The 15512-nt window shown below is 45.4% G+C and overlaps 1 protein-coding gene across 1 annotated transcript in view; it reads left to right on the top strand.

Annotated features, from left to right (window-relative positions):
- Positions 1–330: 330 nt before the first annotated feature.
- The window catches only part of LOC144162716 (solute carrier family 4 member 11-like), an 88430-nt gene continuing 73248 nt past the window's right edge, over positions 331–15512 (top strand). Inside the window, exon 1 of the mRNA XM_077693358.1 lies at positions 331–681. Within this exon, the coding sequence (XP_077549484.1) occupies positions 522–681 (160 nt within the window). The 5' untranslated portion in view covers positions 331–521. The remainder of the gene's footprint in view (positions 682–15512) is intronic.

Genomic DNA, 15512 nt, shown 5'->3' with positions numbered 1-15512 from the left:
CAGACAGACAGACAGACAGACAGACGGACGGAAGGACGAAGGACTGATGGATGGATGGATGGATGGACAGACAGATGGACAATAGGACGGACGGGCGGACGGACAGACAGACGAAGAGACAGACAGACAGACAGACAGACAGACAGACAGACAGACAGACAGACAGACAGACAAACCAATATTTTCGTGTTTGAGTAGCCCAAGAACGCCATCGTCTTTAAAAATAGCCCTGTAATCGCCAGCACTAAGGCAATGCTGTTGCCAGGCCTTTGAACCTAAGAGGCGTTTCCGGTGCTCCCAACGGGAAAGCTGCTACTCGAGCGACAGGCGTGACAGTCGCTGCTCACAACGCCGCCGGCGCAGATAGCTCGCCGCTTGTCGACGGTGGCCGCACTTTCACAACTCACTCCGTATTGCGGCAACCGAAGACCTGCTCCGCGCGTACGTTTCGCTCATTGCGATTTCCGCGTTTTCGCTGTTCGCTGACAAACGACGCCCCATCAGGCGTCGCGGAAGACGTGATGAGTGTCCGCGGTGTTCGATGGTCCTTTCGGGAATCGGCCCGACGCCCGAACCCCGCCTCGGAAACTTCTGGAGGAGGCGGCCCACCTTCGGATGCGCGGCCCACCGAAGATTCGTTCCGCTGGAGTTACCGGGGAGAGCGATGGCATTTGGAGAACAGTAAGTAGATTCTGTTTCTGCGCGGTGAACACACTGATGGCAAATGAATTTGATGTAGTGTTTCACTTGCTTTTCTGACCCCGGGTATCTCCAAAGGCCGAAGTGTATAAGTGGGAAGTGTTTTAGGCTTCGAACTGAAGTATTTCTGGTACCCACTGTTACCCATCTGTCCTCAAAGGTGTAGAGGGTGCAGATGCCATAATAATAGTGTCGTTAGATCAGATTATGCGAGAAACAAACTGCGCGGAATTTAACTTTGCGCTATGAAAAAAATTTGGTTCGGAAGTTTTTTTTAAAAAAAACGTCGAGGCGAGGTTTAACGCGCCGACGTTACTCAGGCGATGAGGTGCACCGTAGTGGAGGGCCCCGGATTAATTTTGACCGCATGTGGATTTTTAACATGCGCAGAAATTTCGAACACACGGGCGTTTCCGCTTTTTTCCTCCATCAGAAAAGCGGCCGCCGCGGCCGGGAATCGAACCCGCGTCCTCAGATGGCGAAAAGGATAATGCGGAGGGATACTGAGTGCTTTATTGGAGGTTTTTTCCCTGGTGTGGCTTCGTTTTTTTTTTAATTTTTTGCTGACGGAGACGAAATACGAAAATCCAGGCGTGTCATGTGGACGTGACTTCGGCATGTGTAAAAAGTTTTTATATTCCAAAACTACGGCACTGATTACAAGTCCTTGTGGACCAGGTGCAGTTTCGGCATATAGGCCGAGATATGAGCTTCTCAGCTTGCTTTCTTAAATCTTAAGTAGAGCTTCACCTGATCTTCTAGTTAATTTTACGCGACTCCCTAGTACGCTTCCACCGAACGGCCTGACTAAAATGAATAGGAACGTGCTTTATGCAACACTGTTTTGCTATCACTTCAAGTGAGTTGTAAATGTGGTTTCTGGAAACTAGCGCGAACAATGCGCAACTGGCTGCGTAAATTGGCCCAAAACAGTTATGCTTCATTTCTCGATACAACGACACCTTTGTCGTAATTATTGAAATAAAACTACCGGCAAGTACATCAGAATGTGGCAGTGGTAGATCAGCAGAGCAGTTAGGCTCCAAATGAATTTCTTGAACCGTTTTCACCGATTCTGATTTGCTGCTCAAACAAACAAGCAACAGCCTTTCAGTGCGCTTTATTATTTTGTGTTAGTGCGAATCAATTGAGAAGGGACTTTGGAGACCCATATTGCGCAGTTCCTGAAGATCATGCTGTCTACATCTCTTCTATGGAGGAAACCGCAATCAGATACGCATAAATTAGCTTGGGATTAGTGTGCTAGTGTAAGGATGGGAAACTACAAAAATATGCACGCGTGCTAGGGATCCTAGCAGTTTTGCATACGCCCAGCATTGCACCTACCCGCAGAAGTGCTTTGCGTAACAATTAAAAAAAACGCTCACAATCTGTCAATTTGGTGGGTCAACAAGTTCAATAATGAATCAACCGGGTCGCGGGTTCGATTCCCGGCCGCGGCGGCCGCTTTTCCGATGGCGAAAAGCAAAAAAAAAAAAAACAAAAAAAAAACGCCCGTGTGTACGAGATTTTGGCGCACGTTAAAGACCCCCAGGAGGTCAAAATTAATCCGGAGCTCTCCACTACGGCGCGCCTCATCACCTGCGTTGCGTGGGGGCGTTAATCCCTACAGTCAATCAGAATAAAATAAATCGAACCTTCATTACATAGCCTGCACATGACGCCACTACCGTCATTTCTGCTGCACCACTGTCAGATTCGCCAGCGCTACTCCAGATAAGAGCAGCAGGTAACTACATAGCCTTTCACCGTGCGCGCAGTGCACCAACATGACAGGTACAGTGACGTCAGTGCAAGATATCTATAAACAAGTGCGCAAGCGCTACATGCGTCCACATGAAGGACCTGTGTGCATGCTCTGAAGTCTGTCACAGTCACAGTGTGCGTAGTCTTCACAAAGTCGCACGCACCCGCAAGGGCGTAGTGGAAAACACTTTGCAATTATTCAAGCACTGCTCTGCTTTTTATATTCATAGACGGAACCATAATGTTTTTCAAAGTTCAGATATGGAAGCATTACATAGGGACATTCTCGAACATCCTCAACACCTGCAGCCCAGTTTGGCATTGCCAGTGGCCTGGCGAGCGTGATTTAGTGGCCATCTACCCCCTCCCTATTCCCCCTCTTCCCCCTCCAGCGACCTTCGGTCCTCCCCTTCCTAATAAAAGAATTTATCATCATCATTCAAGAACTTATGGTGAGTACGAGAAACGGAAAAAGCTAGACCCATGTAGATCCGCTAATGATGGGTACATCGTATCCAGTTTTTTGTCTGTAACATGGCGCGGGGCCGAGTCCTTTTGCTCCCGAAATTCATACGTTTTATATCTGTTGTACTAGTCACCCTCCAAAATCGCTCAGAGGCCATCGAGTCGTGGCATAGAGCGAAAAGCCCAAACGCCCGTGTGTGCGAGATTTAGGCGCTCGTTGAAGATCCCCAGGTGGTCAAAATTAATCAGGTACCCGCCACTACGGCGTGCCTCGTCACCTGCGTTGCGTGGGAGCGTTAAACCCTACAATCGAGTTGTGGCATAGAATACGGCCTTGGGGGTCCAAGTCCCAGATAGTGTAGTCCCAGCGGCAGAACATTGAATGAATGAATGAATGAATGAATGAATGAATGAATGAATGAATGAATGAATGAACATTTGTTGAAGCAGAGGACTTTCACTCTCGCTGATAGGTGGGGTCCCTAGTCCAGAACACCACTGAGTATGGTCTTCTCCTAGGCCAAGTTGGCCAGATAGAGGTGATCTTCAGGCTCGAAGGCCGCAAAAACGTTACTAGTCCTTCCGAAAGAAAGCCGAGAGAAGCGCTAAAGCGAAAAGTTCGTCCAACCTCCGCAGAAAGTGCGCCCAATCGATCGCCAAACCTTCAAGACCCAAATCGCGCGCGAAGAACGAACCCATGCGACGACTTTTTTGCGCACTAAGTAAACGCATCTACTAATGATCTAAATATATTCCGTTACGTGGTTCTTGAGATAAAGGTATACATTGCACTCTTTCGATATGATCGATGCGTGAATTGTGTTATCTAGAACCGATTCTTTTTCGCGATTTTCAAGTAACTGTTTTGACACAATGAAGGCCCGGTTCAACGCACGTGTCGTGTGTCCAGATATCTTATCAGAGCTTTTCGGTCGGCCAACTGGTCTATGGAGAAATTAATTAGTTTTTTTGACATAGCGGCATCAGTGCCACTACGAATAGTATTCGACATGATCGTTCCTACCGCTGCTGTTGGAATGTGCAGCAGTACGTTGGATCGTGGATGTTAGCCCTCCACAGGGCCACCCCACGAGCGCATCTAACTCGGCGTGACATTCCTGTTAGGTCGCCGAGAAAAGGCAACAATAGGCATTGGGGCTTCGGAAGGACATTTTCTATCACCCCGCTGTGCAGACGCAGCCGGTTCAGTAACTCGCGTCGCTTCGGCCCTGGGGTACGCAGCTTGTGAAATGAACGGTCGAAACCTGTCAAACGAGGAGGTTAGCCGACTGTCCTAATCTCATGCGGCCACGTGCAATATCTTTTCTGTATCTGTTTTTTCGCTTGCCGTTTCGCTCAGTACACATCAACGTGCTTCTTGCTACCACTGCACGACATTCAATATGTATATGCCTGTTTGCATTTTGTTCGGTTATCTTGCTGCCTTACACTCAGTTTTATCCCAGCTGCGGTTATCTTGTTTGCTGTAAAAAAGCTCAATATATATTCTGAATAGAAAGAACATTGCTTTCCTCGGTTTTGGTCGTATTTATGTCTTTAATGGTCTCGACGCTTCCGCTATGCTAAACAATGTTGGCATGTATTTACCTTGCACCAGTGTTAGTTGCCTGGAAAGTGTTTAGCTAGATACACCTTTTTTTGTTTAGCTTCGACCCCAACCAATTCTCTTGCACGCACTATTAGTAAGGAGGAAAATCTTTTTTTTGCAGTGTGTAGTGGCCGCGCTGAACGTCCGCGCATGCGCAGCATGCGTATGCCTAGTGGAAAGTTATTACACCTTTTAAAAATGTTAATGATGTATTGCTTTTAATAAACGAGTTTATTTATTTTATTTATTTCACAGTTCCCCCTAAAGGCCCTCAGTGAAGGGTAATACACAAAGTTGTGGGGAAGGGGCATATATCTTGACAGCAGTATCAGAAAAAAACGATAGAAAACAGATAGAAGCGAATGAAAAACGAAAACTTGGTACAACAAAATATGGCAGGAATGCAATGGGTTTTAGGGAAAACAATCGGGGGACAATCAGAAAAGGTACACTCCTGTAAAAGAAAAAAAAAACCGATAAAACTCAAAGGGAGTAGAAGTAAAGAAAAAAAACTTAAGTGGGTAGGACGATGCTGGTACAAGGCAATTTTTTATGTACGCATGGCGAAACACCGAGCAACGATCGAGTACCACATGTACGAAATAGCCCGGCTTAAAAGCAAATACTGAATGTCGCAACAGTTAGTTCGTTGAAACAGTAGGCTTCATTGCTCTCAGGCTTTGCACGAAGGTTGCATTTTATGATCTGTTTTTCATAGAATGACTCTGGGGACAGGAAGGCCTTGTTTTTCTAGTTTCTCGCTATTTAATAAATACCGGTCTTCCCCTATGGTCGCTGACACGCAACGGAAACAACTCATCTGGCCCGTAACAAAGAGACTTTTATTGTATTTTGCTTCTTTTATAGTGATTTTTGTCATAAAATTTAATTTTGAACAATAATCATAACATATCACCCTCCACCTTTTACCAAAATTTTCCAAATTTCCTGGGAAAGCCGTTTCAATCGCCTTAAAATCAAACCGCGGGCTCATTTGCACTGCTCACTGCAAATTATCCAGCTCACGGTTAGCTTAAAACAATTGTTTAAAGACTCGTTTATTGTTCCAGGACCTTGCATGATCCCATGATTTGAAGCCCAACGAAAAAACACGGACGGTGCACACAGAGTAGACAAGACAGGCGCTATTCTGTCTACTGTGTTCGCCATCCGTGTTTTTTTCGTTGCGCTTCATATCTTAGGAACTACTCACCAACTAACGAAGCAGGAAGTTCTGTACTGTGTGATACTCCGCATAGCTGTCAGACATAAAGGTCGCAAGTTGCCCGCGACCCCGGTTTACACGAACACGTTCGTAAACTCATTTCAGGCTCTCGTAGCTAGCACGAGTTTACTAATTCCATTCTTCTGAATAAAAATTATAAATAATACGCAATGTTGTAGAAAACTGGGATATTACACAATAACAATTGGGTACGTATTTTTTATTACGAAGATTCGAACGAGAGGAAAAGAGAGCATGGAATATGCCTGTTTCATTCTAGGACACGGCTCCCTAATGATTAGTGTGGGAAAAGGATTTTGTCGGAAAAGAGGTGTGTGAGAGCTGAATGGTTGAGATGGGAAAGCGATGATGTAAAGATCGTACAATCTTACTTGAAGCGTTGGACCGTCATCTGTGTGCGGGAGGCGAATTCATTAAAGCAGGAGGCAGATCTTGAAAAGTTCGAAGTAACGAAGGCCTTGGCGGACCGGCCAAGAGAAAATGGCTAATATAGCAATCACAACACCGGAGGCTTGTCGATTCTGTTGTGAAACGCCCGTAGTAAGCCCGGGATAATGCATTCTGGCGGGACCAGCACTAATCACCGCTTAGTAATTGTGCTGTGCCACGTATCAAGCGTCTGCATTTGACACAGTCTCATAAACCTTGCAAGCAAAAAATTCTGGCAAGCAGCAAGACATTTTCGCTTGGCGGATGGTACGAGGGGCGTTTGAGTTCATGTACGTTTCGATTCAAATCCTTTCCTGTGCTGTTCGTAGAACGAAGGAGAATTGCACTAGTTCTTAGAGCCACTTTTTAGGGGTTAGTATAAGGAGTAAGGAGTAATTGTGTAAATGTGTAAATGTAAAGGAGCAAATGTGTAAAGGAGTAACTGTAAATGTAAAGGAGTAAATGTGTAAGGAGTAATTTGGGATGATCTTCCTCGGCCATAAGCCCACACTTATATTATGCTATCATGTTTCAGGACCTGAAGAGAAATGCGGTGGAGGAGGCGTTGTGTGTCGTGTGGTTAGTGGTTAATTAACCCAAGATAAAAAGCCCACTTGCACCAAATTTTGGTGAACTAGTGTGCAAATGCGGCGGTTTGAGGTACCCCATTCGCTACGCGCCCAACACCGCTGCTATATTGTGTTATCCGGCGCGCCAAGTCGGAAATTTCAATTTCACGCTCGAGAGGGGCGTTGCGAAACTTCGAAGGAGCGCGAAATTGCTGCTGGAATGGATCACGGCAGGCGATTAAGGGCGTGGGCGTGGGGCGCAATGTAAGCTGTATATTATGAAACCATTTATTTCAATTGGTTGCTTCTGCTGACGCTGCGGAGGATGGGATTTGCGGATTTTGAGGCTGTCGTTCGCTAAGACGCTGTAATGGTAACGTGAGACAGCGATACAAAGAACGCGCGAAATTTGAACGAGCCACACAGCTAGTTCGAACGCCGGGATTTCTTCTTCGATTATATATCCGCGGAAAATACCTGGTACAGGAATTAGATTAGCTAAGAAAAAGCGCGATTCCTGGATGAGCTGGCGGTTACACTCTTTAGAAATTTGTAAAGCGTACTGGCAAGAGGACTCTGTCATTTGCCATTTTGGACTGTTCCGATCTGCTCCAAAGCATCTTTATATTTGGTTTTCCCGTAGGACTGTATGTCGGTGGAAATTTTAGACTGCCCAGGAACTTCTCTGAGCTGCTGTGGGCAGACAAATAAAAGACACGAAAGGACGACACGGTGTGATTACTTGCACTGACGTCACTTTAGCGGCCATGATGGAACACTTTTCACGGCGGAAGACCGTGAACATATCTGCCGCTATTGTTTCGAGAAAGCTGTGCGACAGCAGAGAGCACTACTGCAGAAAGGGCCGTGGTGGGGTGACCTACAGGCAATGTATGTGTATATATATATGTATATATATATATATATATACAGAAAGAAATGCCGGCAGTCTACAACGACAAAGAAGGCATAGGGGAATGGTTAGGCTATTTTAGACCGTTAGTGAGGTTATATTTTTTTATTAATTTAAGCAGAAAGAAAGAAAGAAAGAAAAACACGCGCCCAGAGTGGGGACCGAAACGCCTTTCGATTAGATCTCGAATGCCTTACCGATTCGGCTATCTGGGCGACTGTGTTCTCCTTCACTTTCTGGGGTATTTATATTTACTACAACTGTATCTGACGCTTGAGGGTGGTATATATATATATATATATATAATATGTTCTAGTCTTTCAAAAAAAAAAACAGCTGCAAAGTAGCGCTGTGCCATCTCCTTTTCATAGCGCGTAAAGACAATGGCGTACACGTTCTTTTATGCGCGCTGAATGAATACGTTTTCGAATTACACCAATTGCTTCTTCACATGTTTAAGTGCTGTATTCAAAGGAAAGAACTAAATCCACTATAATATTAATTCGGTAGAATAGTTATTGAACGTAGTTAATACCGGGCGCAAAGCGTCACAACTACAATTATACCCATAGTGCTCTAAGGCATTAAGATCAATGATTGCAGCTGAATCGTGTTAACTCGAGCTCCTATAATACGTACCTTAATTGTGTTAATTGAAACAAATTTGAGGATTCTCGCTTGCCAGTTACTTTTTCTAGTGTTTCCCAAATCCGTGTAATGTGAACAGTGGTTTCTGTAATTCGTACCTTTTTTTAAATCACGACGTTCCCGCAGAAACAAGTTGACTGGAGGTAGCTTCCGAAATAGAAAGTACAAAAAACATCGGGATAAATGCGACTAGGGAGCACAAAAGCTGGGCCATGAACTCAGCATAAAGCCAGAGCGCTACAACGATGCAAACCCTAAACATGTCACTAAAACAGCTGTCTTAAAACCTGTTAATCGCTTAGCTTTCCCTCAGGTACTTGTGGCGCATGCATACAGCTTTCTCGTTGAAGGAAAACGTCGCTGTGATAAACGCAGTTGAAGGACGGGTCAAGAATACTGCACCCTAATCAAAATATTGAGCCAATTTTACTTGCATCCCAGCGGCTAGCGCACAAAGGAGGGAATAAAAGAGCGGGCACCAGCGGTCACGGATGCGAAGGTCACATTGTCATGCTCGGGCAGTTATCTGAAAATTAATTAGGCTTTTGCAATTTCGTAAAAGCATATGAAATGCGGACTACAACGGACAGAATGCCAAGAAAAAAAATAAATAGAAATGTACTGCAGAACGGCAAGTTTACCCGTGCAAGAATTTATCCGTGCAAGAGTTTACCCGTGCAAAAGTTTACCCGTGAGAGAGTTTATCTGCGTGAAAGATTATCTGCACAAAAGTTTATCTGCACAAAAGTTTATCTGCACAAAAGTTTATCTGCACAAAATTTTATCTGCGCGAAAGTTGATCTGCGCAAAGGTTTGTCTAAGCAAAATTTTATCTGCGAGACAGATTATCTCTGCAAAATTTCATTTGTGCAAAAGTTTATCTATGCAAAAGGTAAGGTGTACAGAGTGTGTTTTTGCAACGATATCCCTCTCCTCAGGATTGACTCTGTCATGTCATATTCTCATAAGGTGGGAACAGAGGTTAAGTGTGTGTTTGTGCTGGCGTGTATTTCAATACAGCCATCATACGCTATCGTAATCCACGCTCCTACCGTTTCTACCTAGGCGGCAATCACCGCGGAATTGTTCTGTTTTTTTTACCCCAGATTACTTACAATATCACCCCTACGTTAAATGCTGTCAATTATGTGGAATGCATAGAACGGTGGTGAATTGTGCTCGTTAGTAGTGCGTCCTGCCATACCAGTCGTTGGTGTAGTTCAGGTGCCAAGAATTATGCGTGGTCAACAGACTCGCCGGTTCGCTCATTCAGACGTAACCTAGAGGAATTCGGTGAGCATGAGGAATTTCTTTTTCTTTAGCGTTGCCGCGCGCTTTATTTTGATCCTCGGTTATTTATAGACCCGCGTAGCTGCTTTTAATGCATCCCGGTGGGTATAGGTACAGTCGCGACTTATGTTGTTTCCGTGGACCGCACTGCAACGACCCTTGCGATTGGGCTCGTTAGGTCTGCTCCGCTTCCTGTTATTTCAGAAGGTCGGAAATTCCCAGACTTAATCACCGACTTAATCACCGGGATGACCTATCCGGAATAGTTCCTTTGTAGTAATGCATTAGGTTGTCAGCTGTGTTTTGCTTCGCTGCGATATCTATTACACGCGGATGAAGGCAGACGCCTGGATTCCAGGGACACGAAGGGGCAGACATTGCACACGTGGGTGATCCCCTAGTTGAACGGACCTTATTATAAACCGCAATTACACATGTATAACGAACCCGAAAAGCATGGGCATCGGCAGGGGGGTAAAAAGGGGACACTTGCCCCCCCCACCCCGCACCCCGCCAGCGCGATTGCCCCGCCCCCTTTTCCGCCCCCTTTTCCCCCTAATACAATGGGTTTGCCCCCCTCAAGACAAACTCCATCCGGCGCCCATGCCGAAAAGTCTGACATAGACTCGTTCCGCTATAAGATGCCCCCCTTTGGATACTTCCGTGCCCATTCCATACGCATCGAAATATTCCGTAACCATGCCCTATGGCGCTCTTCATAGCCCAGTTGGAAAACGCACGCTAAGACATAATACAAGCGTATTTCCACAATGAACGCATTTTAACAGTAATGTTGAATTAGTACCACTCATGAGATTAGTGTCGGATTATGCTAGACATTTTTTGGCAGCCCTTTCTGTAGTGAAAACACTGACAACATAACAGATCTGCTTGTCTCAGGTATTTTGGCTATTCATAATTTTTTTTTCGAGAATCTTGAGGTGTTATCGGTAGTCTAAATAATTTTTGTTTGCCTACAGCAATTGCTATCTGTTTTAATGCACTGCTTGTATAACCATTCCTCACTTGTTTGCTATTGGTTCCGAGGATACTGTAACCAAAACAAATAAAAAAAGATAAAAGTCACAAAGCGGTGGAGGGTCGGCAAGAGTGAAGATCAATATTTTGGGCAGAATTCTTGTTCGATCTTTTCAGACCCAATACAGAGTACAGGCGTGGAGACAATGCGGCAGCAAATTTCTTCGGTAGTCTTTTAACAACCGGCACAGGAAGGTCGCAAATAAGAAATGCCACCTAAATGAAATAGCAGCATTACATGTTTAATTTTTTGCGAATACATCGTCGTATACGTATGGAGACATTAATAAATAGCGGACAAACGACTATATTGCGATTGTAGATGAATTTTGTGTCCCTCATTGGGCAGCAAATTAACTGAATTGATCATGCTGCGTCAAAGATGTCTGAAAAGATTATGGATCTCATAAATGTACCCGAAAGAGTCTTCTTATGGAAAACGAAAACATATCAAAATTATTAAGGGCAGAGATGTACAGTACGGCTAAACCAATGCCAGAGCAGCTGATGCTGCGTTTCTTACTGTATTAAAGGGTATTTGAGTTTCATTCAACTTCAATACTTCAATAAACTGCAGAAAACAGTTTTTACGCCAAGTCCACAGTCTCTCAGTTAACAAATGACAAACTAAACTGCGTTTTGGTTTTGCTCAGGAGCTTCGGGCGAAAGAAAGAAACGTATCTAATTTTAATAGTTTCGAACTCACGGCATGGGTATCGAATATCTTCACAATTTTGAATAACTGCTTTACGAGACATTTCAGTTTTTTCAGGGTGCGGTATACCTTGAGGTGGAGATGTGCAGCCGACATCCAGGACTGTTCTTTCGTTATTCTTGAGACTCGACTGACTGGGTGCCTCCCATGTTTAAAAAGCTCCAAAACACCAATTCCCTGATTCCAGGAATGGCACAACGCGAAATCAGTGCGTTCGGATAGCCCGGGTTTCGCGAGAAAGACAGGAGGTTTTGAAAAGGAGGAAGTGGGAACAGCCGCAAGCCTTTCGCGATGCATTTGCCGGCCGCATGCGACCCTTCCACCAGAGCCTTCTATACAACTGTATAGAAGGCTCTGCCTTCCGCTGGAGTTAAGAGACCCCTGGGTGTGCCTTGCGGCACTCGTAGTGATTTTTCGGCGCGAACGTTTCCTGCTAGCGACGTGAGGTGGCCTCAGCCACGCCATGGGGCGCCAACCAGGGAATTTCACGTTTTCGAAGTGCAAAAATCTTTGAGAGCATGTGCTACTGACTTCCACTTTCTCGTAGAACTGGAACAGCAGCATCAGTATGTGTTGATTGATTGTAGGGTTTAACGCGCCGACGCAACGCAGGTGATGAGGCGCGCCGTAGTGGAGGGCTCCGGATTAATTTTGACCACCTGGGGATCTTTAACGTGCGCCGAAATCTCGTACACACGGGCGTTTTTGCTTTTCGCCTCCATCAGAAAAGCGGCCGCCGCGGCCGGGAATCGAACCCGCGACCTCGTGCTCAGCAGCGCAACGCCTTAGCCACTGAGCCACCGCGGCGGGTATCAGTATGTGTTCTGGCGCGATCGGGGAGCATTGTCAATGACTAGACAGTGTGTTTCCTGTGCTACCAAAAACGAGAATTGTGTATAGCCAATGCGCACTTCCGCTTTTAAATTGCGGGTAGTAACTGTGAATTCAATCATTGTGAAAGCATCACGTAACCCATGAGGCGGCCAACCCTTGATACTACTATTACATATTTATACTACCACTTTGTTCTACGACAGTTCGTGCGGATCCGCTTAAACAGACTCTTCAACACTTCCGATAAACGTTTTCACCCTTTCCTTCGCTTCTGGAAGCACTGCGAAAGTTACATTTATCACCAGCACGGAGTGGCACTGCGTGATTTGCTCGTCGCAGCAGATATTTCTTCCGATTACGCTTTGCTTTAGTTGCTTTTTTTAAGTAGCTATCGAATGCGTTCATTGCTGGAACTCTAGAAAAGCCAGCCAGTAGCAGCTAACCCGCCATAATTACGTAATTAGAGCGGTCGAAGAACGCCAAGTCCTGGAAAGACAGAAAAATCCTTTGAGAAAATCCTTTGGGCTGCAAAAATGCAGGAACTTTTTTAAAGTTATCTGATGGGCATAGAACACTATAAATGTAGGCTGATTTACTTCTCGACCCCTAATATAAACAGGTGATGTCTTGGTTGACTACGTACTGCAAGCATTTAAGATTTAGAAAAAAAAGTTGAAATAAGTGTTGCAGGGTACCTTTAAAGCTGGCTGGGATAGTATGCTCACATGTTCTGCTGAGAAGTCATTTTAGTGGTTTTATGGAGGGTCCCGTACGAAGATTTGAAGGTCGTAGCGGCTTCCATAAATACCTCTATGATACCCCATTTATTCTCAGAAAGCTCTATAAGCCTATCCCGTTTAAAGGCGAGCCGCTGTAGCGGCCCTGTGGCTAAGGCGTCGGGCTGCTGAGCCAAAGGACGCGAGTTCGATTGTGGCCGCGGCGGCTGCTTTTCATATAAAGGGGAATAGCGAAAACGTCCATGTGTCCATTTTTCGGCGTACGTGAAAAATTCCCAGGCGGCCATAGTCCGGAGCTTTTTACTAAGGCGTTCCTTATAGACCAGTGGTAGCCTTGGTGCGTTAAACTCCACAATCCGAATTGGCTTAAAGGCGGCTTCGCTACTATACACAAGTCCATTGCTGAAATGCATTTGTTAGAGGAAATAAAATTGTCTGATATCTAAGCATAAAGGTACAACCATCTTTTAAAGCAAGGGTTTCTACGCCTCACTGATAACGGCCGATGTCGCGACGAAACCCACCGCAGAAAAGCCCACTTTACAGAATGAGTTTAACAAACAATGACGATGATAAGCGAAGGCATATCAAGCTCCGCAACTGAACAATGAAGAAAGCTCACACTAACGCGTAATATTTGAAGGTAGCGAAGCTGTACGCAACCTTCGGCATCATCACGACTGTTTACGTCCACGATTACATCCGATTTGCTTCTTCTTCACTGCCGCAACGACCTTTACTCCATCATTGTCGCTATAAGTGTGAGCTTCCTTTAATTTTTGGAAATGATAATCATTGGACATCACCTTGGAGGGGCGTGCGCTGTGACGTGTCTTTCTCGCTCCGAGCAAGTGTTGCCACGATTACACCGAACGCTGGAGTCTTTCTCGTTCCGAGCAAGTCTTGCCCCGATTACGGCAAGCGCAAAACTTGGACCGATTGCGGCAAGCGCCGCAATCTTGGCCAATCTCCATAAGTGGGTATGTTTGGCTTGACGAACGCGCCCAGGGGACGCTGGGCGGCCGTCGCGAGGCGCGCACGCACGAGCTCTCGGTATTTTCTCGGTTTTGTTAACTTTCCAGCGATCACCGCGAGGCCCATGCTCACCTGCGCGCTCTCGGCAATTTCTTGGCATTTTTAACTGTTGACACGAAAAATTACGATTTGCTAAACGGCATCGCCGTTAAAAAATGCTTCCCTGTGATGGGAATCGAACCTGGATCCTTCGTGTTATACAGCCGACGTCTCTCCGATTTTGGCCATTCCGACACGGTTGAGGCAGTTTGAATTTTAGGCTGACTCAGGTTGCATGGCAGAAAGCTTCTGCATTGCGGAAACCATCGTTGTCTTAATATGAAGAGGCTTTGATTTTAGTTAATAAGATTATCGTGTGCGGACATGGGGGGGGCGCATCCATAGTTACACACTGACAGGCGGGCTTTCTAGTTGAGATCGCATTAAAAGGCTTAAGCTTTTCACACAGATTCGTATCTTCTCAGTACATAATTTCGAATGATCTTCGGACTGGTCGCATACGTGCCCAAGGCGAGTGACCAACGACGCTGACAGCTAACTCCAAAACCAGTGATCGTGACAGTATTTTTTTAACTGAAGATTCTTCCCCGGAACATAGGTCTGTAGGTCAAATTATAATTCATTGTGATCACGGCACCTAAATTCCTTGGCCTGCCGACACAAGCGGTAGCCGCGACATGAGCGGGTGCACCGGAGGTCAGGGTCTACAGTTCTTGCTCCTAGCTCATGACAGATTCCTTCCTTCCTTCCTTCCTTCCTTCCTTCCTTCCTTCCTTTATTATTCAGTCATTTATTCTCTTTTAAATCCACGCGCAGCACGTGAAACGTAGTAGTAGTAGTAGTAGTAGTAGTAGTAAACGTTTATCGATCTTTTATTTATATAGCGGGGACACAGAGCCTACTGCCCGCGTCGCTGAGAAGGTTTTAGATCCCCGCTATGTAAAAGATCGGTTCATCCCTTATCATCAGAGTGAGCAGCACAAACCCGCTCAAACTATTAAAATTGCCCACGTAGTAGACACTAAGTAGTAGATCACTAATTGGCAGAGCTGAGTATTACATTGCAGGTCGACTGACTGCCCAAGGCAGCAGAATGCGTACATAGTGTGCTGGGTATATCCACGGTAAAGTCCTAGTACTAGCGGTACCATTTAATTTAAACTATGACGCAGCGAGTGCTCAACTGCGTGTGGTAGAGTACCCAGTTGGTTTGGTTGTAGTGGCATGTAGCTTTACAACATAAGCTATGCGGTAGATCTGTGTACCACTATACACCACATGTCAAGTAAAATTGCCCATTTTGTTCTGGGCCATAACACCATGGGCAATTATATTTTGACGTGTCAAATATATATCCATAATCTTCAGCATTCAAATCTCATAAACGCGAGCTTATGAGCTTCTCACCGGTGGCTGTTGTTATAAAAGCCGTCACTCGGGTATACAAGCGTGTTTTGGGTTACCTTGGACACCGGAATTGTGCCGTAAACGAATTATCTACCTTTCCAGCACTCATCC

This window comes from Haemaphysalis longicornis, unplaced genomic scaffold (assembly GCF_048455015.1).
Source record: "Haemaphysalis longicornis isolate Haplotype H1 unplaced genomic scaffold, Haemaphysalis longicornis Haplotype H1 scaffold_12, whole genome shotgun sequence".
Lineage (NCBI taxonomy): Eukaryota > Metazoa > Arthropoda > Arachnida > Ixodida > Ixodidae > Haemaphysalis > Haemaphysalis longicornis.
The sequence above is the reverse complement of the archived record's forward strand: the minus strand, read 5'-3'. Positions and strand labels throughout refer to the sequence as shown.